This window comes from Chanos chanos, chromosome 4 (genome assembly GCF_902362185.1).
Source record: "Chanos chanos chromosome 4, fChaCha1.1, whole genome shotgun sequence".
In the NCBI taxonomy this organism is placed as follows: domain Eukaryota; kingdom Metazoa; phylum Chordata; class Actinopteri; order Gonorynchiformes; family Chanidae; genus Chanos; species Chanos chanos.
In genome coordinates this window covers 530001-554208 of record NC_044498.1, presented here as the reverse complement: position 1 = coordinate 554208, position 24208 = coordinate 530001, and the positions used below count along the sequence as shown (strand labels likewise).

The window sequence follows — 24208 nt, the reverse complement described above, 5'->3', positions numbered from 1 at the left end:
ATTTTCAGAGCCAAAACAGGGCAAGAGATTAACTTCAAAACAATATCTACAATAAATACGATTTCAAACGCATCTGTGCTGAAAGGTAGACATCTGATTCTGCAGCTTTCAAGTCCCAGCCGCGATTCATTTCCACATGGTAAACGTTTTCGACCGGACACATTTCTGAGTCGGTTCCACTAACAATGTGGGCCAGGATTGGTCATCCTTCAGTAGGAGGTATATCAAAATATATGCTGATTGGTGAAAAGTTTGGTATGGTTAATGCTATTGGCTCTTTACGTGGGACGGGATGTTAAGTGCTCCGATGGTCAAACCAACATGGCAGTACCTCCTGGGAGAGCTGTGGTATTTGTCACTGGAAACATGAAAAAATTAGAAGAGGTGAGGAAAAGAACAAGCCTACATTTTTATTTGCGACGATCTGTCCTTTAGTGGTCGACAGTTCCAATATAATGAACGGAGCAAGCACGGCTCTCAGTGAGCTGATATAATTTAACAGAAGAGCCGGGGCAAATGAGGTGCCCAGTGGACGACTGATGTCTCGGTCTTTTTGCGTCGTAATACTAACACCAACTGCTCGCGCGTGATATTTTATTTGTATGTAAGTAAGAAAAAATTATTTCGCTTTGTTTAAACAGGTTATTCAAATCCTAGGCGACAAATTTCCATACAAGCTCATTTCTAAGAAGATTGATTGTGAGTAATTTATTGGTGTATTTAACAGCGTGTACATACATGCTAGGCTGTGTGGTGCTGTACTCATCCACATCTTTCTGAATACAAACACAGTACCAGAGTACCAAGGGGAGCCGGATGAAATCTCCATACATAAATGTCGGGAAGCAGCGATACAGGTTTGTGAACTGGAATATCTCATTTCATTCACAAGTCTGCAACAGGCTGAGTGTTTATTCCACCCCTGTCTGGTTCTGTTTAAAGGTAGATGGACCTGTTCTTGTGGAGGACACCTGTCTCTGTTTCAGGGCCCTGGGGGGTTTACCTGGGCCTTATATGTAAGGAAATCTCTGTTTCTGTTTGTTCTTCAGTTTTAGAACATTTAAGTGAGACCAAATCCACCATAACACACAGTTTAATCACTGCATATTTTCTGCTTTTCCACATAACAGAAAATGGTTCCTGGATAAACTGAAACCAGAAGGTAGGATTGCCCGGGACACATAATAAATCAAGTCCTGTTTGTGATGATTTCATGAGTGGACTTGTGGCTGTGCTGACACTTTACTGAGACTTGAAATTCATCCAGCTCAGCTCAGCTTTGATGTTACTGCTGATTTTATAGCAAACATTGTCACAGAGCAGTTTGACAAAACTCAGAGATGAGCTCCTTGGTAAGCAGGAGGAACTGGTTGGCATTAGGTATACTGATTCTTTAAACAGAGAGTCTCATCCATAGGGACTTAGAAAAAGTGGCTATAGTTCATTTGAGTACATATTTATTTCTGTGAGAGTGTTCTCTGGTCATTCTGATTTTCTTTGCAATGCTCATTCTGTCTCTTTCTCTGTGTCTCTGCAGGACTGTATAAACTGTTAGCAGGCTTTGAGGATAAGTCTGCCTGGGCCCTGTGCACCTTTGCCTTCTGTGCGGGGAAGGAAGAGCCAGTGCAGCTCTTCAGAGGGATTACTGAGGTCTGTCCCAACCCCCCAGACCTGTGTCAGGACACAGTTATGTCACAGCTGTTAGACCATTGGCATAAGATGATGATGTGATCAGCACCATACGTGGGTCTGTCTGTTTGCGCTTGGTTGTTTGTCTCATGCACGATGTGGTCTTTCTGTAGGGGCGTATTGTGGAACCGAGAGGACCAAGGGATTTTGGCTGGGACCCCTGTTTTCAGCCTGATGGCTATGATAAAACGTGAGTTCAAAAAATCAGTACAGCCTCCTGCAACATTCTTGCATTTCACCACTAGAGGGCAGCATAGTTTAAGGACACAGAAAAGTGAGCTATTTTTGAGAATGGTCTCACACTCACTATTTGAAGGAGTGGAGGGATTTGACATGAATCTATATTATTGCGAATTTCAAGTGTGAACTACTACTGAGCGGCTGCTTCCTGCAGACCATCAGACCATTTAACAGTCCTGCCAGATAATGTCTAAGAGAGAGATTCCATTTCACTCACATGCGCCAGACACACTCCTTACTCACATACTGACTACACTGTTTACACTGATACCTAATGCTCAGCACAGCCCTTAACTACACCCCCTGGGTATTTATACACTACACGCACTGTACTGCACTGGGTATTTATACACTACACGCACTGTACCGCACTGGGTATTTATACACTACACGCACTGTACCGCACTGGCTATTTATACACTACACGCACTGCACTGCACTGGCTATTTATACACTACACGCACTGCACTGCACTGGCTATTTATACACTACACGCACTGCACTGCACTGGCTATTTATACACTACACGCACTGTACCGCACTGGGTATTTATACACCACACGCACTGTACCGCACTGGCTATTTATACACTACACGCACTGTACCGCACTGGGTATTTATACACTACACGCACTGCACTGCACTGGCTATTTATACACTACACGCACTGTACCGCACTGGCTATTTATACACTACACGCGCTGTACCGCACTGGCTATTTATACACTACACGCACTGCACTGCACTGGCTATTTATACACCACACCACACGCACTGTACCGCACTGGGTATTTATACACTACACGCACTGTACCGCACTGGGTATTTATACACCACACGCACTGTACCGCACTGGCTATTTATACACTACACGCACTGCACTGCACTGGCTATTTATACACTACACGCACTGCACTGGCTATTTATACACTACACACACTGTACCGCACTGGGTATTTATACACCACACGCACTGTACCGCACTGGCTATTTATACACTACACGCACTGTACCGCACTGGGTATTTATACACCACACGCACTGTACCGCACTGGCTATTTATACACTACACACACTGTACCGCACTGGGTATTTATACACCACACACACTGTACCGCACTGGGTATTTATACACTACACGCACTGCACTGCACTGGCTATTTATACACTACACGCACTGCACTGGCTATTTATACACTACACCCACTGTACCGCACTGGGTATTTATACACTACACACACTGTACCGCACTGGGTATTTATACACTACACGCACTGTACCGCACTGGGTATTTATACACTGCACGCACTGCACTGCACTGGGTATTTATACACTACACACGCACTGCACTGCACTGGCTATTTATACACTACACACGCACTGCACTGCACTGGCTATTTATACACTACACACACTGTACCGCACTGGGTATTTATACACTACACGTACTGCACTGCACTGGCTATTTATACACTACACGCACTGCACTGCACTGGCTATTTATACACTACACCCACTGTACCGCACTGGCTATTTATACACCACACGCACTGTACCGCACTGGCTATTTATACACTACACGCACTGCACTGCACTGGGTATTTATATACTACACCCACTGCACTGCACTGGCTATTTATACACTACACGCACTGCACTGCACTGGCTATTTATACACTACACGCACTGCACTGCACTGGCTATTTATACACTACACGCACTGCACTGCACTGGCTATTTATACACCACACGCACTGTACCGCACTGGCTATTTATACACCACACGCACTGTACCGCACTGGCTATTTATACACTACACGCACTGCACTGCACTGGGTATTTATATACTACACCCACTGCACTGCACTGGCTATTTATACACTACACGCACTGCACTGCACTGGCTATTTATACACTACACGCACTGCACTGCACTGGGTATTTATACACTACACGCACTGTACCGCACTGGGTATTTATACACCACACGCACTGCACTGCACTGGCTATTTATACACTACACGCACTGCACTGCACTGGCTATTTATACACTACACCCACTGCACTGCACTGGCTATTTATACACTACACCCACTGCACTGGGTATTTATACACTACACCCACTGTACCGCACTGGGTATTTATACACTACACGCACTGCACTGCACTGGCTATTTATACACTACACGCACTGCACTGCACTGGCTATTTATACACTACACGCACTGCACTGCACTGGCTATTTATACACTACACGCACTGCACTGCACTGGCTATTTATACACTACACGCACTGCACTGGCTATTTATACACTACACCCACTGCACTGCACTGGCTATTTATACACTACACATGCACTGCACTGCACTGGCTATTTATACACTACACGCACTGCACTGGCTATTTATACACTACATGCACTGCACTGCACTGGCTATTTATTCACTACACGCACTGCACTGGCTATTTATACTGAACTGATTTCCTATCCCTGACGTTCTCTATGTTCTTGTTTCTAAAAGAAGAGTGTAACTAAAGTGTAGGAAGGTCAATATACATAAGGTTTAAAGGAGACTGGTGGCATTGTGCAGGTGACTCAGTGTATATGAAAGGTGGGATCCAGCTGTGAAGACAGTTGTGCGTTTGTTAGAAGAATAGTTTTTATTTGGAAAGAGTCTGTCACTTCTTTTAGCTGTGTGTCTTTCCTCCTCTCCCTCCTGCAGATACGCAGAGCTTCCAAAAGAGGAGAAGAACAGGATCTCCCACCGATACCGCGCTCTGGCGGCCATGTCAGAACATTTTTCTCAGCTGAACAACGCACCCGAGACCAAGAAGCTGAAGCTGGATGACTGATCTCTGGGTTTTGTCAAATAGCATCCAGTTCTTCAGCTGGTCTCGTGCTCCAGAGACATGTTGATCGTTAACAGTTTGAACGCTGTCTTTGTCCAGTTCTGTGTTGAAATAAATCTGCTTTTTCGATTAAACCACACTGCAGTCCTCTCTGTGTCTCAGGTGATCTACTCCTGAGCTCATCTGAACTCTGGCATAGACAGCGTGTTAACACTCTAAAGGTCTGGAAAACTGTGAATGTAATTTCATTCATAACGTATGTAGTCGTTATGTAATGTAAATGAATGAGTTGCTAAGCTGTTGTTGGAGCCATGCATCTGTGTGTGTTAAACTCATAAATCTACAGCTGCCGCCCTCATGCTCATACGCCCTGAACACAGGCAGGATGCGAGTCTTGATAAGAGTGAAATCAGTGTGTGTTTGTGGTTCTCATCACCCCTGGCATCCAGGCACTGATCTCAGGACAGTTCCTCACACTCTTCTCTCAGTCTGACTGAAAAAAAAGACAGCAGGGCCGTTGTGATGAGCAGCCTGCAGAGACTGGCCCGCGGGTCGGACGGTTTGTTCTGCCGGGCCACAGGGAGCAGAGAGACATGTTTCTCTGAAATGGCCTTTTGTTTATCCTGTCTGCGGGGCGGCTGTCAGCACTCTCTGTATGGTCTCCAAACAGCCATGTGTTAGTGGATTTCACATTAACACTAAATTAACAGTCTGTCAGTTCACATATGGTTAAACACTCACGTGGCAAAAACTATGTTTAAAGCTTTTTTTTTTTATCGCAAATACAAATATTTCATTACTGCAACCCAGAGAGAGAGAGTTTTATAAGTGGATGTTTGTGGTTAATTCTAAATAATCAGAATTCCTCTCAGGTCAAAGACCTCATGGGCAGGTTTTCTTTCTTTATTTATCAGAACACGTGCTAATCTTGATCTGAGAATGGTCTGTGTTTACCTGCTTTATTCTGTCCTGTTCAAACCAACCAAAGTCCTCAGACCTCTGCTATATGAGGATGACAGACAAGGCATCAGCTGACTCTTTGTGAGGAAACTGGGGTCGAATCAGGAGGTATTTGTTCTCATATTAAAATGTGAAGGATCTTGCTTGTGAGTTTAAACATCGTAAAGAGTCTGAACATAAACGCAGTGATGAAAATGTCGTGGAGCATGCCCTGGAGGCCAGTGATGAGAGTCTACACATGCTCTGGATTCTCAGGAGACCTGGGCCGGCCAGAGGCAGAAGGACAGTCGGAGAGAGGTCTGAATGTCGTCTGCTTCTCTCAGCACTGTTAAAATCCATCTGCAGGATGCCCTTCTCAGCCGCAAGTCAGAATCAACTAACAAACACAGGTTGACATAACAACGCTATGAGTTTCTGGATCAGTAACAATGAATCTTTTTAAGTTCACACTAATGATGAACCATATTATCAAATAAACAGAGAGGCTAAGATAAACACCACGGATTCAGTAAACATCATTCATATCCAGGACCGGCTGTTTGTCGGAAATGTAGTGGAAAGAGAGAATTTCAGGATGCCAAATTCCTCTCAGCTGTTGTTCTGGTTTAGAGCACAGACAACAACAGACCTCATCAGACACCACACAGACAACAACAACAGGCCTCATCAGACGCAGCCCATCTCAGGCTCTTAGCCAACATATTTGTAGGCTTTTGTTGACCGTCCCTCTGCGAGACACATCAAACAGGAGTCAGGCTCCCGCTGGGTTAATGAGTGAGACCTCGTTAAATCACCAGCGTGAATAGCATTTTTTCCTCCCTGAGAAATGCCACTGTAATGTCCCGCCATGAAACACAGCATTCCTCTCCTCCTAATCTCTGTGCGCTCACTGCCAGACGCGAACACTCTGATGCTGTTGTCTAGCGGCGTAAAGCGTGATATGAGAAAACATCCTGTCAATACATATAGACAGTGTTTCCAAACAAAGCCATGAAACACAGACTCAGCGTTTGGTTTCAACAGCTCATCTAAGGCACCACTCACACTGAGTATGAGGCCATATCAGAAGTTACAGTGTGTAGCGTTTTACCTGCTGTTACAGAAAACACATGAAACACAACACAACATTGTTCTCATAAGAGACACAGAAAAGGGGAAAATCTTCCTACTCTATATATAGCAACCTGTCTCAACAGTCTTCTTTTACAGCAGTTACATAATCTTTATTTCCCGAGCATCTCTCATCATCATCATCGTCATCATCGTCATCATCATCATACCAAAACAAAGCAGATATCACATTTGATCCTGACTCTCATCGAAGGTTAAGAGGTGATCATGGCCGTAACTAAGCGACAAGGACTTGGGACTTTGGTAGTTGTTTGTGCGTTTCTTTGTTTTCCCAGGTTATCTTCATTAACCCTGTATTCAACTGAAACACATGACAGAACCATGGTATACATGTTCAGCAGTGCGTTTTCACTGGTTATGTGCTATCCGTTTCTCCAGGACAGACCTCGCTATAATGTTGACCCTGGTTACAGCCTTGGGGGTGATCTACAGCACACTGCCAGGAAAACGTCTTAAACTGAACTGTATCAGCAAGGAACCTGATAACAATCTGGACTTCACTTAAACAGATCATAGTGAACTGATGGTCTGTTGTGTGGCCTGTCCTGCCTGTCTCTGGGAACACCCAGCTTCCACTCCAGCTGTCTGAGCTGTTTTGTGACATATTTGTGAATGAGGCAGAATAAATGAAGGTAGTTCTAGAAATGGATGTTTACTGATGTTTACCGTTGTGACTGGAAAAGCAATGCACACACAGATGTGGTAACAGTGTTTAGAAACAGAGGACAGCTTGTTGACTCTTAAAAATAGTCTCTGCTTTTATGTCTTTCATCTTCTTGTCCTTCTCTAAATTAAAAGCACCCCAGTCATTAGGTCTTGAACAGCATTGAATAAAGTTTCTCTATGTCTCTGTCTCTCTCTCTTTCTGTCTCTCTCCCTCTCTTTCTCTATATATACACACATATACATATACACATATATACATACTGTATATATGCATATGTATGTTCTGTTACAGTAGAATGACAGGTGACGCAGTACTGACGGTCATGGTTGCCGTAGTGATCCATCATTATTATATAATGTGCCCTGTGCTGACCCTGGGGTCAGGGAGAAATATTTTCTGAAATTCACAACAGCCATGAAAGACAGGTGCTGTTGCACAGGAAACAGTGTGTTTTTTCCTCTCTCTCTGATCAGCATAGAAATGTGGCATCTATTTGGCACAACACAGAAAGCATTGTTATGGTGATCACACAGGCCTGGCTTTCATACAGCTTTAATTTATTAAAAATTAAAATCAGATTTTCCCTGAAATCATTGATTATCCTCAATTTTCCTACACAAGCCTCATTTCTCTCTGCTTGTACTCATGAACAGTGGATGCAGACTGGCCGCTGGACAATGCTTGAATGGAGATCTAAACTGTGCAGGCTTTCCTGGGGGCCATGTTTAGTTGAGCTTTGATCAATCGCTTTCACGAGGGGCAAGCACTTAACAGGGACTGTCAGCTTGTGTTGGCTTTGCCCTCATCATAAAAATCATGTTTCATCAGCTCTGACTTTTTCATTGGTTCTGTTTTTCTCTGTGAAGCAAAAGAAGGGAGAGCGTGTGTATAATGTGTATAGAATGGGTATAATGTGTATAGAATGTGTGTGTTTACAGAGATAAATCTGGCTGATACTCTGGGGGCCGTCCGGGGTTCAGAGGGCCCATCTGGTAGGCATCAGTCACAGGGTCAGACACTTTTCCTCTGCCCCTGCATCCCTCTCTCCTGTCGTTTATTACCTGCTCTGAACCCCCCCACCCTGCACTTACTCTACATCACACAGACAACGTTCAACAAATGTTCAACTGGAGACCCTCACCCAAATGCTTTTGCGTAGACTATTCCCAAATAGAGCTCAAAGACAAGGGAAGCCTGCTATAGTCATCAGGGCTCTGAAGCCCCAGTTTATTTCTGGCATTTTCACAGTCTGCCCCCCCCCAATGCCTCTACCTGAATTAACTTCAGAGGGAAGACAGAGAGTGTTATGGACATATGTGGACAGTCCTAAAATCTCATACTATCAGGCTGTGGTGTGGGAAGGTGATTGGGCAAGTACTGTTCTGATTAACTGTATTCTGACTGTATATTCTTCTCTCTGTGTTACAGTTACACAGTCATTCTCTGTGTTACAGTTACAGAATGATACACCCTGTTACAGTTACAGAATAATACGCCCTGTTACAGTTACAGAGTCATTCTCTGTGTTACGGTTACAGAATGATACGCCCTGTTACAGTTACAGAATAATACGCCCTGTTACAGTTACAGAGTCATTCTCTGTGTTACAGTTACAGAATAATATGCCCTGTTACAGTTACAGAATAATACGCCCTGTTACAGTTACAGAGTCATTCTCTGTGTTACGGTTACAGAATAATACACCCTGTTACAGTTACACAGTCATTCTCTGTGTTACAGTTACAGAATAATACACCCTGTTACAGTTACACAGTCATTCTCTGTGTTACAGTTACAGAATAATACACCCTGTTACAGTTACAGAGTCATTCTCTGTGTTACGGTTACAGAATAATACGCCCTGTTACAGTTACAGAATAATACTCTGTGTTACAGTTACAGAGCCATATTCTGTGTTACAGTTACAGAGTCATTCTCTGTGTTACAGTTACAGAGTCATACTCTGTGTTACAGTTACAGAATAATACTCTGTGTTACAGTTACAGAGTCATATTCTGTGTTACAGTTACAGAGTCATGCTCTGTGTTACAGTTACAGAGTCATACTCTGTGTTACAGTTACAGAGCCATATTCCGTGTGACAGTTACAGAGTCATGCTCTGTGTTACATTTTCTCCAGCCCTTCATGCAGACAACAGTTGCCATTCTCAAAGGTGAACACACTCATGGCCATTAGTGAGAAGGACTAAATGGATACTTTAATTATTCACTATTGTACAGTCATCAAACTTTTACCAGTAGGTGACCTAAATTTTGTCTTATGAGGAAGATCTGAAAAAAGAAAACTCTTGTAAAACTGTATTTTGATCTGTATTTCCAAGTTAAAACAAGCTCTGTTCTGACTTTATAGAATGTGGCCATGAGGCTAAAGTGCTTGAGGAGGATCAGGTCACTAGTGATCCAAACACTGACCTAAAGGACTGAAATGCCACGTGTCATTAGAGTGTGATGGGCATGAATCAGTCTAGGACAGTAAAATGTTTCGTAATACTTCTTGGTATTGGAGAAATTATGACTTCCATTTGTGGGATAGGCTAAGTAGCTGAAAAACAGTGTAGGTGCAAAACTGTGACTTTACCATAAAGAGGTATACTAACTGGCCTCTCTGACTAGGATTTAGACTGCACTGCACCAACATCTCCAGTGTGTGTGTGCTTAAGGGAGGGCAGGGAAAAGCTTTATTTGCAGAAAACAACTTCATATCTAAGTAAAGTAGCACAGAGCCTCAACTTATATTTGGTTACTTGGCAAAACATTGCTCAGTCCTCAGAAAAACACTTCTCAAGGATAGCCGTGTTCTGTTTTACTCGTCTCATTTCAGCCTCCTCGTGGGAGACATTCCAAGTTCCATTCAATGCTCCTTCACTCTCCTCATTTGACTCGATAATCAGGTTTCACTTTAAAACCTGACACATTGATCACAACAGTCTTTCATTCAAAACTACATTTATTTCTAGGTTATTAATGTCAGACATTTTAGAGAAACAGTCTTAAAATGAATAGGCAAAAATACCTCGCACTGAGCTGATTTGAGGTATAGGGCTGTAAAATATATTTTTAGATACTTTTGATCATCGGAGAGATACTTCGTTATCTTTCAGCACTCGAAGCACAAGCACCTCACAATCACGACCCGTGACGGTCATGCATAACTGTAAAATAGCCTCCATTCTAATGAGCCTATTTACAAAACGTTTTGATATTCGTTCCTTCTTCAGTTCAAATAATAGCCCTAGCTCACATCATCCGTCCTGGACAATTCTGACGATCCGGTTGTTTGACTTCCTGGTCAGCTGAGTCTGAGACAGGAAGAAGAGAAAATCTCTGTATACAAACTAGACGTGTTGAAAAGGTGCAGTTTGTTTTCAAACAGGCGACCTAAACGAGATCATCAGTTGCTCTCTGCCTTTCATCATTAGAGCAAAGCGCAGCTGTGACAGAACAGTAAGGAGGCGAAGGTAAATTTACTGTCGTACAAGTGTTGGTAAATCTTGCATGCCCGTCTGCTCTGACTAGAAGAGGCCTGTCAGTGTTTGTCCAGCATCCACAAGGCTAACCAGAGGTTTTAGCGACCGAAGCAGCTTTGTGATCTTTTTTACTCTATTCTTTTTCCTCTGTACGCTTAAGTATTCGTTACACTCATTCATTTCTGACATACATGTAGTCTTTGTATGTTGATTGTTTGTTTGATAAAGGGTTTCGTTGCTTAGTCGGTCAGCTGTTCAGATAATATTATGCTCAAATCGTTTGCTAATTTGTTAGCTAGACGTCTAGCAAGCTGTAAACCAGCGTTTGACAGGTAGCAAACATTTAGCTGTGTAACGATAGCAATGGCCGCTAGCCACTGATGCAGTTTGGTTCTACGTTTGTACCGATGGCTGTTAGCTCTCTGCATCACATAGCCATATGCGCAGTTTGATTCGTTAATGTCATCTTCTGTTAACTGTAAAAAATCAGCTAGTTTCCAGCCATGAGATGACATTTACTGTTTTCATCCGTACGCAGTTTGAAGAGAATTTGAGCTGTCTCTAGTCTTTAAAAAGAAACGGTGATGTCATCCCTTATTTTGGATTAGTGCTGGTAGTCTATAATTGGATTAAGATTATTACAAAGCCAGTTTTAGAAATTGTGACTTTACGGTTGGATTTATCAGATTTTTGGGGGGGGGGTGGGGGTGTTTTTTAAGAGCATTTTACAGTATTGCAGGATTAGTCTCCTTGAGAATGACGCTCACGCATTAAAAGAAAATGAGTCTATATTAAAATAGTCTGGAAGGTTTATATGCACACGGCAGAAAATCCCGCTTCACCATTTGCGCATTGTTAAAGGAGAATGATCGGCACTAACGCGGGCCCTAAGCATACCATATGACTGAGTGTATTATTAATTAGCGTATTAATTAGTGTATTATTAATTAATTAGTTTTGAACAGCCCTTTTTTAATCAACCGTCTTGCCCTCTACCTTAAACATCCTTTCAGACCTGTGCAGATCACAGTGGTACATGGAATCTACATAGTAGGCGACTTCCCATTTCCAGGCTCTTCAGTTTTGATCTGTGTTGATCGCCAAACCCTGAATGTTTGAACGTGACAGAATGAATCTGTTCCACGAGGTTTTCCGTCCTCCACGGTTTTCGCGGGGCGTAGTGTTCTACCGCTAGCTCATGCGCTCCCAGGTCAGGTCAGGTCAGGTCATGTCCTCTGGCCTCTGCTTCAAAACCGTGTGCTATCCACAGCCGTTTTCATCACTTCTGCTTTTTGGCTGTCTGTCCCTTTTGTTCACGCCTCCTAAAAACGAACCTGCACTTTTCCAGAGCATCTGCCTGGTCCCGTGGGTGTTCTGTGCTGTCGGACAGCCTGTCTTCACCCCACCCACTCTCACTTTTCTCACTTTTTTCTCTGTTTTAATCCTCTATTATATTTATTCATTTATACCTTTTCTTCTTTAACACCTCTCTGTTCTCTCTCATTCTTTCTCTCTGCCCTCTTATCTCAGATAGACCTAGCCACTCTTCCTTCTCTCCTCCTGTCCTCCTCTTGAGTTGTCTGGGACTTTCTGCTGGGGAGGAGAGCTCTTTGTCCCACCACCTCTCCAGCAGTAGAAGCAGAGGTTGCAGTGCCAGTCTCAGGAACGTGGACTCAATGGTATAAATGGAATGCAATGCAATAAATGTACAGTAATGTCAGTGCTGTCAATGCAATAAATGTACAGTAATGTCAGTGCTGTCAATGCCATGCTATAAATGTGCTGTAAAGTCAGAGGTATTGTTTCCCTGGTGATGGGGTTATGTGAGTGGAGCAAAGGTCTGTCTTTACTCGCGGTTCAGGCTCTGTAATGGAGACACTGGGCCGTGACTCCGGCTCATGGCTAATGGGAGTTTTTCTCTTTACCTGTCATATTAATGCATGAGTGTGGAATGCCCTCGCAGTATGAAGTGCAGTCTTACAGCACCATTGCTGTGAGATATAAAGTTGAACCTGAGAGGCAGCTTTGTAGCTAAAGGCCTTTGCCTCACGGCCAGGGACTGTAAGTAAGCTTAAGAATTGGTCCATAGTACAGTTTAGAGTGAGTCAAATGACATGAAGCATTTATTAGCATTAGTTAGTTGTGACAGCACAGTTCCTGAAAGGAAGCTTGGAGCGTGAAAACCGTTGGGATGCCACCAGGGACTGTGTGGTGTCTTTTCCTCATCACCAGCTCTCCACAGTCTTGTTTGGTCTTTTCTTTGCACCTTGATGCGAGTTTGAGCAGGAGAAAGTTTCCCTCCTGTGGGGACAGGTGTTGATTTTAAAGACAGTGGCTGTGTTCGAAACTCTGCTGTATACTGCTCGTATACTGATGTTGATGGAAAAGTAGTAAGTCGTATGCAGTACATGAAAAATAAAAAGTTTGCCGTACATGGCAGTTACCCAGATGATGTACCACTCTGGCCAAAATGTCCAGTATACAGCCAGAGCCCATTAATGTCCAGTATACAGCCAGAGCCCTTTAATGTCCAGTATACAGCCAAGGCCCTTTAATGTCCAGTATACAGCCAGAGCCCTTTAATGTCCAGTATACAACCAAGGCCCTTTAATGTCCAGTATACAGCCAGAGCCCGTTAATGTCCAGTATACAGCCAGAGCCCATTAATGTCCAGTATACAGCCAGAGCCCTTTAATGTCCAGTATACAGCCAAGGCCCTTTAATGTCCAGTATACAGCCAGAGCCCTTTAATGTCCAGTATACAGCCAGAGCCCTTTAATGTCCAGTATACAGCCAAGGTCCTTTAATGTCCAGTATACAGCCAAGGCCCTTTAATGTCCAGTATACAGCCAGAGCCCTTTAATGTCCAGTATACAGCCAGAGCCCGTTAATGTCCAGTATACAGCCAAGGCCCTTTAATGTCCAGTATACAGCCAGAGCCCATTAATGTCCAGTATACAGCCAGAGCCCTTTAATGTCCAGTATACAGCCAAAGCCCTTTAATGTCCAGTATACAGCCAAGGCCCTTTAATGTCCAGTATACAGCCAAGGCCCTTTAATGTCCAGTATACAGCCAGAGCCCATTAATGTCCAGTATACAGCCAGAGCCCGTTAATGTCCAGTATACAGCCAAGGCCCTTTAATGTCCAGTATACAGCCAAGGCCCTTTAATGTCCAGTATACAGCCAGAGCCCTTTAATGTCCAGTATACAGCCAAGGCCCTTTAATGTCCAGTATACAGCCAGAGCCCTTTAATGTCCAGTATACAGCCAGAGCCCTTTAATGTCCAGTATACAGCCAAGGTCCTTTAATGTCCAGTATACAGCCAGAGCCCATTAATGTCCAGTATACAGACGGAGCCCATTAATGTCCAGTATACAGCCAAGGCCCATTAATGTCCAGTATACAGCCAGAGCCCGTTAATGTCCAGTATACAGCCAGAGCCCTTTAATGTCCAGTATACAGCCAAGGTCCTTTAATGTCCAGTATACAGCCAAGGCCCTTTAATGTCCAGTATACAGCCAGAGCCCTTTAATGTCCAGTATACAGCCAGAGCCCTTTAATGTCCAGTATACAGCCAAGGCCCATTAATGTCCAGTATACAGCCAGAGCCCTTTAATGTCCAGTATACAGCCAGAGCCCTTTAATGTCCAGTATACAGCCAAGGTCCTTTAATGTCCAGTATACAGCCAAGGCCCTTTAATGTCCAGTATACAGCCAGAGCCCTTTAATGTCCAGTATACAGCCAAGGCCCATTAATGTCCAGTATACAGCCAAGGCCCTTTAATGTCCAGTATACAGCCAGAGCCCTTTAATGTCCAGTATACAGCCAAGGCCCATTAATGTCCAGTATACAGCCAGAGCCCTTTAATGTCCAGTATACAGCCAGAGCCCATTAATGTCCAGTATACAGCCAGAGCCCTTTAATGTCCAGTATACAGCCAAGGCCCTTTAATGTCCAGTATACAGCCGGAGCCCTTTAATGTCCAGTATACAGCCGGAGCCCTTTAATGTCCAGTATACAGCCAAGGCCCTTTAATGTCCAGTATACAGCCAAGGCCCATTAATGTCCAGTATACAGCCAGAGCCCATTAATGTCCAGTATACAGCCAAGGCCCTTTAATGTCCAGTATACAGCCAGAGCCCTTTAATGTCCAGTATACAGCCAGAGCCCTTTAATGTCCAGTATACAGCCAGAGCCCTTTAATGTCCAGTATACAGCCAGAGCCCTTTAATGTCCAGTATATAGCCAGAGCCCTTTAATGTCCAGTATACAGCCAGAGCCCGTTAATGGCGTTGTACCAAAATTGGCTGCAGTTCACCTAGAGGGCGCTCCTGAGAGAGTCCTCAGTGAATGGGAGTGAATGGAGCGAAACGGCTAAAATAATTATTTCCTTATTGTTTAATGGTTTGAGTGCCGTGGTTTGAGTGCTATGTTCTTTGCATATCTACACGATACATGAATTGGGAAATGAAATTAAAATGAAGCCGAGTTTAAGGTGTATGTTTGTGTTGTTACTCTGCATCCCACATATGACCGTAAAGTGGCTTGTGGTGCGTGACGTCACAAATACTCACAGAAAGGTATTTTACTACAACTGACAACCCTAAAAAAATCTAAAAATGAAAAAATGGAACTATATCTATTGTCTTGACCCCTTCTATGGAAAACATAATGAAAATTGAAAAAAAAATTGTTTACCTGATGGAAGTTACATTTTTGGGGGTACAGCTCCATAGGTCCCCATTCATTCTGGACGTGCTCATGATTGCCCCCTACGAAACAGGAAGTTTCATGATGCTACGCGCTGATCTCCAACTTTCCAAAAAAAAAAAAAAAATACGTGGACAGCGGCAGTCATGTGACTGTGTAGTCGACTACATGAAAGTTCTCATACTTGCATGCTATTCTGTGTACTAGAGTGGGGAGTAGTGTGCAGTACACAGTGTATACTGGGCCAGTATGCAGTTTGTAGTACACCAGTGTGGCATTTGGAACACAGCCAGTGTTTGTAAATTGGCCAGAGTGCAGCTGAGGTGTGATAGTGTTTTTTTGGTGTGTTGCCTGCAGAGGGAGCCAGAGAGGGAGGAGCAGTCCGACGCCAGCATGCCTCCCAAATTCAAACGGCACCTGAATGATGAGGAGGTGACTGGGTCTGTCCGCAGTGAGAGGGTGAGATGCCACTGAACAGTGGGGGCTTTGTGTGTGTGTGTGTGTGTGTGTGTGTGTATAAATGTGTAACTGTGTGTGTGTGTGTGTAAATGTAAAACTGTGTGTGTGTGTGTGTGTGTGTGTGTTTGGGGTGGTGTGTGTGTGTGTGTCTGTCTGTTTGGTGTGTGTGTGTGTGTGTGTGTATAAATGTGTAACTGTGTGTGTGTGTGTGTGTGTGTGTGTAAATGTATAACTGTTTGTGTGTAACTGTGTGTGTGTAAATGTAAAACTGTGTGTGTGTGTGTGTGTGTGTTTGGGGTGGTGTGTGTGTGTGTGTGTCTGTCTGTTTGGTGTGTGTGTGTGTGTGTGTGTGTGCTGAGACACAGAGGGGGAGGGAAGAATGATTTTTCTTTCCCAGTACCTCATCAGCGCCTCATTCTTTCTCCCTCTCTTTCTTTTTCTCTGTTGATTTTGGATGCTGGGGGGGAAGGGGGGGGGGGGGGTGAAGGAGCGGTCGTCGTTCCCTCCCATTACACTCTTTACTCCTCTACTGATCAAAACAAGGAGTTCTTACATAAGACACACACACACACACACACACACACACATGCATGTAGAGTCACTCTCTGTCCTCTCTCCTCACTGCCAGCAGCTGAAGTCAGCTCTCCTGGGGCTTGTTTGTTTTCTCTCTGCTGTCTTTATTTCCCTCTGTCTCTCTCTCTCTCTGTCCGTATTGTGGTGTGTGTCCTTGTGTTCTCTGGTGTTAGACACAGGAGGTTTTTAGTGCCTGTCTGCGGCAGTTCCGACAAGAGAGGTGGAAGACACACCACATAAACTCTATTGTGCTGTAAATACCTGAGGAAAGAGTGTGCACGCAGCTCAGCAGAGGGTCTTTTAGTGCGCGGCTTAACCACGGCTTTGATGATCAGACGGAGAAACAGATGTAGAAAGACAGAATAGTGATAAAAAGGGGAGAGAAGGATTGTGAAAGAGGTGAGAGCTGGACAGGAAACAGATGAAAGGCGTGATGTCAGAGGCAGCTGTTGGGCTCTGTAAAAGTTTTGCCTGTAAAAGTTTCGCCTGGGCCTTTCACCGTCGTCCTGTGTGAATCCCTCAGCATTCTGTGAGAAAAGCTTATAGCGTGTGCTGGAGATCTGCACAGGCCTGCTCTGTGCTTTAGAGACAGGTTAATGAAACAGTGAAAAAAGGTTTAAAGATCACAGCCCTCTGCCCAAACACGCTGGCGTTTCTGAACTCTCTCGTCCAGTATTCATTAGTTTCACCAAACAAATCCACACCAGACCTCTGGGCCCAAACACACTCACACACAGTGTTGTATTGTGACGGTGACCTACACTCACACACAGTGTTGTATTGTGACGGTGACCTACACTCACACACAGTGTTGTATTGTGACAGTGACCTACACTCACACACAGTGTTGTATTGTGACTGTGACCTACACTCACACACAGTGTTGTATTGTGACGGTGACCTACACTCACACACAGTGTTGTATTGTGACAGTGACCTACACTCACACACAGTGTTGTATTGTGACAGTGACCTACACTCACACACAGTGTTGTATTGTGACTGTGACCTACACTCACACACAGTGTTGTATTGTGACTGTGACCTACTTGGTGTCACATCTGTCCACACAGCCCAGTCACACTTAAAACACCCTGAACAGACTGTGCTGAGTAGTAACAGAGAAAAGTTATTAGACAGAGGACAGAATCAAACCGAATCAAACACCAGCACTTCACCTGTTCACCCAGTACCTGTTCACCCCAGTGCTAACCGCCTCACCTGTTCACCCAGCACTAACTGCCTCACCTGTTCACCCAGTACTAACTGCCTCACCTGTTCACCCAGCACTAACTGCCTCACCTGTTCACCTAGCACTAACTGCCTCACCTGTTCACCCCAGTACTAACTGCCTCACCTGTTCACCCAGCACTAACTGCCTCACCTGTTCACCCCAGTACTAACTGCCTCACCTGTTCACCCAGCACTAACTGCCTCACCTGTTCACCCAGCACTAACTGCCTCACCTGTTCACCCCAGTACTAACTGCCTCACCTGTTCACCCAGCACTAACTGCCTCACCTGTTCACCCAGCACTAACTGCCTCACCTGTTCACCTAGCACTAACTGCCTCACCTGTTCACTCCAGTACTAACTGCCTCACCTGTTCACCCAGCACTAACTGCCTCACCTGTTCACCCCAGTACTAACTGCCTCACCTGTTCACCTAGCACTAACTGCCTCACCTGTTCACCCAGTACTAACTGCCTCACCTGTTCACCCAGTACTAACTGCCTCACCTGTTCACCCAGCACTAACTGCCTCACCTGTTCACCCCAGCACTAACTGCCTCACCTGTTCACCCAGTACTAACCCCCTCACCTGTTCACCCCAGCACTAACTGCCTCACCTGTTCACCCAGTACTAACTGCCTCACCTGTTCACCCAGTACTAACCCCCTCACCTGTTCACCCCAGTACTAACTGCCTCACCTGTTCACCTAGCACTAACTGCCTCACCTGTTCACCCAGCGCTAACTGCCTCACCTGTTCACCCAGTGCGAACCCCCTCACCTGTTCACCCAGCACTAACCGCCTCACCTGTTCACCCAGTACTAACTGCCTCACCTGTTCACCCAGCACTAACCGCCTCACCTGTTCACCCAGTACTAACCCCCTCACCTGTTCACCCCGGCACTAACTGCCTCACCTGTTCACCCGGCACTAACTGCCTCACCTGTTCACCCGGCACTAACCGCCTCACCTGTTCACCCAGTACTAACCCCCTCACCTGTTCACCCAGTACTAACCCCCTCACCTGTTCACCCGGCACTAACTGCCTCACCTGTTCACCCAGTACTAACCGCCTCACCTGTTCACCCAGTACTAACTGCCTCACCTGTTCACCCAGTACTAACCGCCTCACCTGTTCACCCAGTACTAACCGCCTCACCTGTTCACCCAGTACTAACCCCCTCACCTGTTCACCCCAGTACTAACCCCCTCACCTGTTCACCCCAGTACTAACCCCCTCACCTGTTCACCCAGTACTAACTGCCTCACCTGTTCACCCCAGTACTAACCGCCTCACCTGTTCACCCAGTACTAACTCCCTCACCTGTTCACCCAGCACTAACTGGGTCACCTGTTCACCCCAGTACTAACCGCTTCACCTGTTCACTCCAGTACTAACTGCTTCACCTGTTCACCCCAGTACTAACCGCCTCACCTGTTCACCCCAGTACTAACTGCCTTACCTGTTCACCCCACAGAGGAACCTGCTGGAGGAAGACTCTGACGAGGAAGAGGATTTTTTCCTGTGAGTTTGGAGGCCAGTTCACACACTGGCCTTTTCTGTAAACAAGTCTATTTAGAGAGGTTTAGACCTTTGTCAGACATACACTGTGTTTCTGATGTAGTGTTTTTGTGTCTGTTTGTAGGAGGGGACCCACTGGACCCAGATTTGGCCAAAAAAATGACAAAATCAGACAGTAAGTTTTAGCACCACACCCACAGTCGTTCCTCCTGCGTGTAGGATGCAGATTCACAAATGAGAATCAGTGAAACAGGATGAATTGTGAAAGAAGCAAATGTGTTTCTGAAGGAGTACAGAGCACATCACGCGTACGCACACGCGCACACACACACACACACACACACACAGTCACGTTCCTGCACTATCTCTTATTCAGTAAGTATTGGTGATATTATGTAACGTTCCCCCAGCCTCGCACGCGCACACACACACGCACACACGCACACACACAGAGTTGGGCAGTAGGTCCGGAGGGGCCAGGGCAGGGCAGTGTGCCGTGTGTCACGTGGGTCGTCGGTCGTAGGTTGGCTAATGGCGGCCAGCTGGACTATTACCATCATCATCAGAGTTTCCAGGAAATCAGCACAAGCTTTAAAAGTCCCAATCAAAACCTACAAAAACCCTGCAGCTGGACTCTGCCCTCAGCCTCTCTGGGTTAGGTGCTGTGTTGTGTTTTAGTGCTTCAGTGGTCATTAAATCAGTACCCGGTCAGGCCTGACTTTATCCAGCCTGTATCATTTCTCCTTCTGTTTTGGGCTACAGTAAATGAGTGGGAATATGCCTGTGTTTAGAGGAATGTCTCTCGTTCTGTTGCTTTGTGATTGCGCGCGGAGTCGGGGGCTAATGAGGGCTTTGCTCCCCTCTGGGCTCAGTGGGATTTTGTATAATGAACTGGGCAGAAGATCAGAGATGCCAGCGTGTGTGTATCTGGGCATGCTCAGTGGTGCAGGTGTGAGAGACATGCCGTCAACCCGCAGAACAACCAAGTCCAATGAGTGTGTTTAAGTCAGCATCAGCCGACTGTCTGTGTGTCACTCACAGACACACAGAGATTCAAAGCTAATTAGACAGACGCTCTATCTCACTCTGAGACCGCACTAATGCATGTACAGGAGGTCCTCACACAAAGTAAACACCAACACAAAGTTACACCTTAGCAGTGCACAGGTGAGATGACTTGACCTGCTACCTGTCCACTTGTTTTCTGTCTTCCATCTCCCCATTCTGCCTGTCTCACCCTCTGTCTGTCTTTCTCTCTTTCAGGGTGCAGTCTCAGGTCCATGAGGTGATAGATGTGATGCAGGAAAACATCTCCAAGGTGATCGAGAGAGGAGAGCGTCTCGAGGACCTTCAGGACAAATCTGGTGAGTAAAACACTAAATAAACAGACACTAAATAAACAGAAAAACATCAGTACCTGCGTCACTGTTCCCTCAGCACACACACTCACCGCATCAGCACACACACTCACCGCATCAGCACACACACTCACCGCATCAGCCAACCGAGACTCGTGGTCAGAGTCTGAGACTCGTGGTCAGAGTCTCCTGGTTGTGTCACAGACATGGAGACAGAGTGTTAGTCACAGCTGTGTCACAGACATGGAGACAGAGTGTTAGTCACAGCTGTGTCACAGACATGGAGACAGAGTGTTAGTCACAGCTGTGTCACAGACATGGAGAGACAGAGTGTTAGTCACAGCTGTGTCACAGACATGGAGAGACAGAGTGTTAGTCACAGCTGTGTCACAGACATGGAGACAGAGTGTTAGTCACAGCTGTGTCACAGACATGGAGAGACAGAGTGTTAGTCACAGCTGTGTCACAGACATGGAGAGACAGAGTGTTAATCACAGCTGTGTCACAGACATGGAGAGACAGAGTGTTAGTCACAGCTGTGTCACAGACATGGAAACAGAGTGTTAGTCACAGCTGTGTCACAGACATGGAGAGACAGAGTGTTAGTCACAGCTGTGTCACAGACATGGAGAGACAGAGTGTTAGTCACAGCTGTGTCACAGACATGGAGAGAGAGAGTGTTAGTCACAGCTGTGTCACAGACATGGAGAGACAGAGTGTTAGTCACAGCTGTGTCACAGACATGGAGAGACAGAGTGTTAGTCACAGCTGTGTCACAGACATGGAGAGACAGAGTGTTAATCACAGCTGTGTCACAGACATGGAGAGACAGAGTGTTAGTCACAGCTGTGTCACAGACATGGAGACAGAGTGTTAATCACAGCTGTGTCACAGACATGGAGAGACAGAGTGTTCATTACAGCTGTGTCACAGACATGGAGACAGAGTGTTAGTCACAGCTGTGTCACAGACATGGAGAGACAGAGTGTTAGTCACAGCTGTGTCACAGACATGGAGAGACAGAGTGTTAATCACAGCTGTGTCACAGACATGGAGAGACAGAGTGTTAATCACAGCTGTGTCACAGACATGGAGAGACAGAGTGTTAATCACAGCTGTGTCACAGACATGGAGAGACAGAGTGTTAATCACAGCTGTGTCACAGACATGGAGAGAGAGAGTGTTAATCACAGCTGTGTCACAGACATGGAGAGAGAGAGTGTTAGTCACAGCTGTGTCACAGACATGGAGAGACAGAGTGTTAATCACAGCTGTGTCACAGACATGGAGAGACAGAGTGTTAGTCACAGCTGTGTCACAGACATGGAGACAGAGTGTTAATCACAGCTGTGTCACAGACATGGAGAGACAGAGTGTTAGTCACAGCTGTGTCACAGACATGGAGACAGAGTGTTAATCACAGTCTGTGACACAGACATGGAGAGACAGAGTGTTAGTCACAGCTGTGTCACAGACATGGAGAGACAGAGTGTTAATCACAGCTGTGTCACAGACATGGAGAGACAGAGTGTTAGTCACAGCTGTGTCACAGACATGGAGAGACAGAGTGTTAATCACAGCTGTGTCACAGACATGGAGAGAGAGAGTGTTAGTCACAGCTGTGTCACAGACATGGAGAGACAGAGTGTTAATCACAGCTGTGTCACAGACATGGAGAGAGAGAGTGTTAGTCACAGCTGTGTCACAGACATGGAGAGACAGAGTGTTAATCACAGCTGTGTCACAGACATGGAGAGACAGAGTGTTAGTCACAGCTGTGTCACAGACATGGAGACAGAGTGTTAATCACAGCTGTGTCACAGACATGGAGAGAGAGAGTGTTCATTACAGCTGTGTCACAGACATGGAGACAGAGTGTTAGTCACAGCTGTGTCACAGACATGGAGAGACAGAGTGTTAGTCACAGCTGTGTCACAGACATGGAGAGACAGAGTGTTAGTCACAGCTGTGTCACAGACATGGAGACAGAGTGTTAATCACAGTCTGTGACACAGACATGGAGAGACAGAGTGTTAGTCACAGCTGTGTCACAGACATGGAGAGACAGAGTGTTAATCACAGCTGTGTCACAGACATGGAGAGACAGAGTGTTAGTCACAGCTGTGTCACAGACATGGAGAGACAGAGTGTTAATCACATCCATGTCTGTGACACAGCTGTGATTAACACTCTCTCTCCATGTCTGTGACACAGCTGTGATTAACACTCTGTCTCTCCATGTCTGTGACACAGCTGTGACTAACACTCTGTCTCTCCATGTCTGTGACACAGCTGTAATGAACACTCTCTCTCTCCATGTCTGTGACACAGCTGTGATTAACACTCTGTCTCCATGTCTGTGACACAGCTGTGACTAACACTCTCTCTCCATGTCTGTGACACAGCTGTGATTAACACTCTGTCTCTCCATGTCTGTGACACAGCTGTGACTAACACTCTGTCTCTCCATGTCTGTGACACAGCTGTAATGAACACTCTCTCTCTCCATGTCTGTGACACAGCTGTGATTAACACTCTGTCTCCATGTCTGTGACACAGCTGTGACTAACACTCTGTCTCTCCATGTCTGTGACACAGCTGTGATTAACACTCTGTCTCTCCATGTCTGTGACACAGCTGTGACTAACACTCTCTCTCTCCATGTCTGTGACACAGCTGTGATTAACACTCTGTCTCTCCATGTCTGTGACACAGCTGTGACTAACACTCTGTCTCTCCATGTCTGTGACACAGCTGTGATTAACACTCTGTCTCTCCATGTCTGTGACACAGCTGTGACTAACACTCTGTCTCTCCATGTCTGTGACACAGCTGTGACTAACACTCTGTCTCTCCATGTCTGTGACACAGCTGTGATTAACACTCTGTCTCTCCATGTCTGTGACACAGCTGTGACTAACACTCTGTCTCTCCATGTCTGTGACACAGACATGGAGAGACAGAGGGCTTCATTCTTTTCACCCGCCTCCTTTCACAAGGGCCCATGGACCAGTCAGAGGTTTGGGTTGATGGGCACAGAACTCTGTGTGTTGCTGGAGTAGTCTGTACATACGGGATATTTTCTGTGATGACAGTTATGTTGGCTAAAAGCTCTCTGTTGTGAAACTGGAGGGTGATTATTAACAGTGAGGTGCAACGGATGAGGGAAGGGTGAGCATGTGTAGCTGATAGTCTGAGTGTTTTGTGACTTTTGGAGTCAGTGAGTCTACACTTTGTTCTCTCAACATTTAACACCTCTCCAAAAATCTCCTCAGTTTACAAACCCACTCTATACATCAGGGAGGTAAAATTACATCTGCCCTTC

General features: G+C 45.5%; 2 protein-coding genes across 2 annotated transcripts in view; both read left to right on the top strand.

Moving 5' to 3' along the window:
- The first annotated feature begins 319 nt into the window (after positions 1–319).
- itpa (inosine triphosphatase (nucleoside triphosphate pyrophosphatase)) lies at positions 320–4883 on the top strand. Its single transcript, XM_030772015.1, has 8 exons — positions 320–384; positions 642–699; positions 793–857; positions 943–1016; positions 1131–1162; positions 1538–1650; positions 1803–1879; positions 4654–4883. Exons 1-8 carry the CDS (start codon positions 322–324, stop codon positions 4781–4783), a joined length of 612 nt encoding a protein of 203 aa, XP_030627875.1. The 5' UTR covers positions 320–321; the 3' UTR covers positions 4784–4883.
- Positions 4884–10880: 5997 nt separating this feature from the next.
- Positions 10881–24208, top strand: part of vamp4 (vesicle-associated membrane protein 4) — a 17194-nt gene continuing 3866 nt past the window's right edge. The window contains exons 1-5 of the mRNA XM_030770331.1: positions 10881–11016; positions 16097–16198; positions 19482–19528; positions 19650–19700; positions 20789–20889. Coding sequence (XP_030626191.1) covers positions 16133–16198; positions 19482–19528; positions 19650–19700; positions 20789–20889 — 265 coding nt within the window. The 5' untranslated portion in view covers positions 10881–11016; positions 16097–16132. The remainder of the gene's footprint in view (positions 11017–16096; positions 16199–19481; positions 19529–19649; positions 19701–20788; positions 20890–24208) is intronic.